This window comes from Pygoscelis adeliae, unplaced genomic scaffold, assembly GCF_000699105.1.
Source record: "Pygoscelis adeliae isolate BGI_AS28 unplaced genomic scaffold, ASM69910v1 Scaffold75, whole genome shotgun sequence".
In the NCBI taxonomy this organism is placed as follows: Eukaryota; Metazoa; Chordata; class Aves; order Sphenisciformes; family Spheniscidae; genus Pygoscelis; species Pygoscelis adeliae.
This window is the reverse complement of record NW_008824772.1, coordinates 2,485,876-2,488,223: the sequence shown is the minus strand read 5'-3', so window position 1 is coordinate 2,488,223 and position 2,348 is coordinate 2,485,876. Positions and strand designations below refer to the sequence as shown.

Here is a 2,348-nt window from a genome sequence, read left to right as displayed (position 1 = left end):
CCGCCCCCTGGCGCGGCCCGGGCCCGGGCGGTAAACGGCAAAAACCCAGCAAGGCGAGCCCGGGAGGCGAAGGCACGGAGTACCAGCGCCCCGGTGACCGCTCAGACTGGAAACCGGTTCCCAATATAACGGCTCTGGGGCGGGAAGAGCCCCGTGGGCAAGGAGGTCTCGCGGGCAGGGAAGCGAAATGAGCTTTAACACTTCAAGAACCGCAAAACCGCTGGGTGCTCTTACGTGGCGTCTTCTCCGCCCAAGGACGGTGCGTGACACCGACCCAGGCTTGGGTGCGGGGACGTCAGCCCAGAACCGCTGCGAGCACAGTGCTTTCTGGTAGGATTCCTCATGGGATAAATGGCTCTTCCCCTCTCACACGGCACCTTTCTTCTGAGAAAATTAACAATAAAACCAGGTGACGGTAAATTTCTGTTTCTTAAACGAGGGCAGTCCCAGGAAATCAAAAACATGGAGGTGGGAGGTAATTTTTTTGAGAGAGTTGCGTTAAATACATATTATCCCCAGCAGTATCTTCTGCTTATGCTTTGAGTTGTCACTGCCATCACTGAGCTGGTCCGAGATGGAACCACACCTTCAAACCTGCTCTGCCCTGTTGCGACGACTACTCCCTCCTGGAGGAAAAGGCGGGAGCTGTTTCTCTGAAAAAGCACAGGGGGAAGAGGCAGCGGACTAAGGGCAAGAGGACTTCTGGCATGGCCTTTTTCATATATAATAGCCAAAAAAAGCTGTGGGTGATCTTTCCCTTTTATTATAGTAGAGCGGCTTAAAAAGCATCGCCGAGTACAGAGCGAGAACCTGAGCAATTGACTTCTGTTAGAAACGCACGTAAGACAGAACACTTTGCAAGAACTATCAAGAACAGTGGACATTTTTTTCACCTGCTATGGCTTGGATTCGTGGTGTTTTTTCTCCACATTGGGCACCAATTAAAAAAAACACCAAACGAATTCTTAGTGGGAGGGGTTTAGCAACTTCTCACTCTGGCAGGAAATAGTGACACAATTTTCCAAGAAGTGATCAAACAGGAAAGCTACCAGGAAATGGAGAGGCACCATCCAGTCACAAGACCAAGAACTACAGACTACCGATTTCAGAGTTCGCTGGCTGAGGCAGCTCTGAATCGCAGCCGTCTCATGCAAAGGGACCACTTACCTACCTCGCAAGGACAACGGCAGCTCCCGACGTACGCTGTCCACCCTGGAGGCTCCCATGTCCTACACCGAACTGCCACAGACTATGGTTTTGCATATTACAGTGCTATGGATTCACCTCACAACATTCACAATAGAATTGGCAAAATCCAGCGGCTGCCTCAGAGCAGTTAAGCCGTCCCTGCAGCGGAAGGAAGAACTTCCCACAGCAAGGACGGCTGGAGGGGCGGAGGGGGGATCAGCAGAGCCACCCCAGCGCCAGGCAACCCCACTCGTGAGGCAAAGCCTTCAACCTCTCAGGAACTAAATTTCAGTGAGTTCACCTCCCGTTGAGTTCAGCTTTCAGGAAAGCAGCACAACAGGTAATCCTCCTCAAAGTGGTGGTGTAAGAATATTATTAATGATCATCAGTAACACTTATTAATTATATCGGGTCTGACTGTTTTTGAGATGCACCAGCTCACAGTGATTCTCGTGCAAGTCCACAGACTTCACTAAAACAGTACATAAGGAGGACTAACCACACTGGTCATGAGAAGTAGCATTAGCATACTGAATCGCTAAGCAAGAATGTGATTGCAATTACTACACTTGATTGTTCAACTTTATTTATTTTGATATTTCTGCATCTGATTACATGATTTTATACTATAAAAGCACTTTGTATTTAGAGCTCACCTGTCATGGTGCACTTAGGTCACAACATGTAAGTGAGAACACCACATGCAGCATAGGAGTTCAAAGCTTAAAAGGTAGATATCAGTCATTACCTGGAAACCTCTGGGAAATTCTATTTCTATCTTCTTGCTCTCCTCGTTCTTGAAGTACTGAGCTCTTCTTTGACTGAAAAACAGCAGTAACTGCGAAAGAGAGATACAAACATAAACAACAGAGTCTTCTGAAATTTTATGGTTGATCATTCTATCAGTCTGAAAATACTGTTTTGTGATCAACCTACAGTGTTCTGCCACCTGCAGTCAGTTAGGAACTTTGAAACTCAAAACCCACCATCAAACAATCAATCCATGGCTGTTCTAACGTAGATGATAGAGAAGTGTGTGTACTCTACGGGGCAAGAGCAACCTCCACCTTGAATTGCACCTCCAGGAGAATTCAGTCATATGCACCTATCTACCAACAGGTCTTTGACACATGTGAGAGCTACCCACTTACTATCCACAT

At 47.5% G+C, this 2,348-nt stretch overlaps 1 protein-coding gene across 1 annotated transcript in view; it reads right to left on the bottom strand.

The window, feature by feature from the left end:
* The window catches only part of UTP6 (UTP6, small subunit (SSU) processome component, homolog (yeast)), a 14,163-nt gene extending 11,815 nt beyond the window's left edge, over positions 1-2,348 (bottom strand). Inside the window, 2 exon segments of the mRNA XM_009323788.1 lie at positions 1,937-2,026; positions 2,340-2,348. Of these exon segments, the coding sequence (XP_009322063.1) occupies positions 1,937-2,026; positions 2,340-2,348 (99 nt within the window).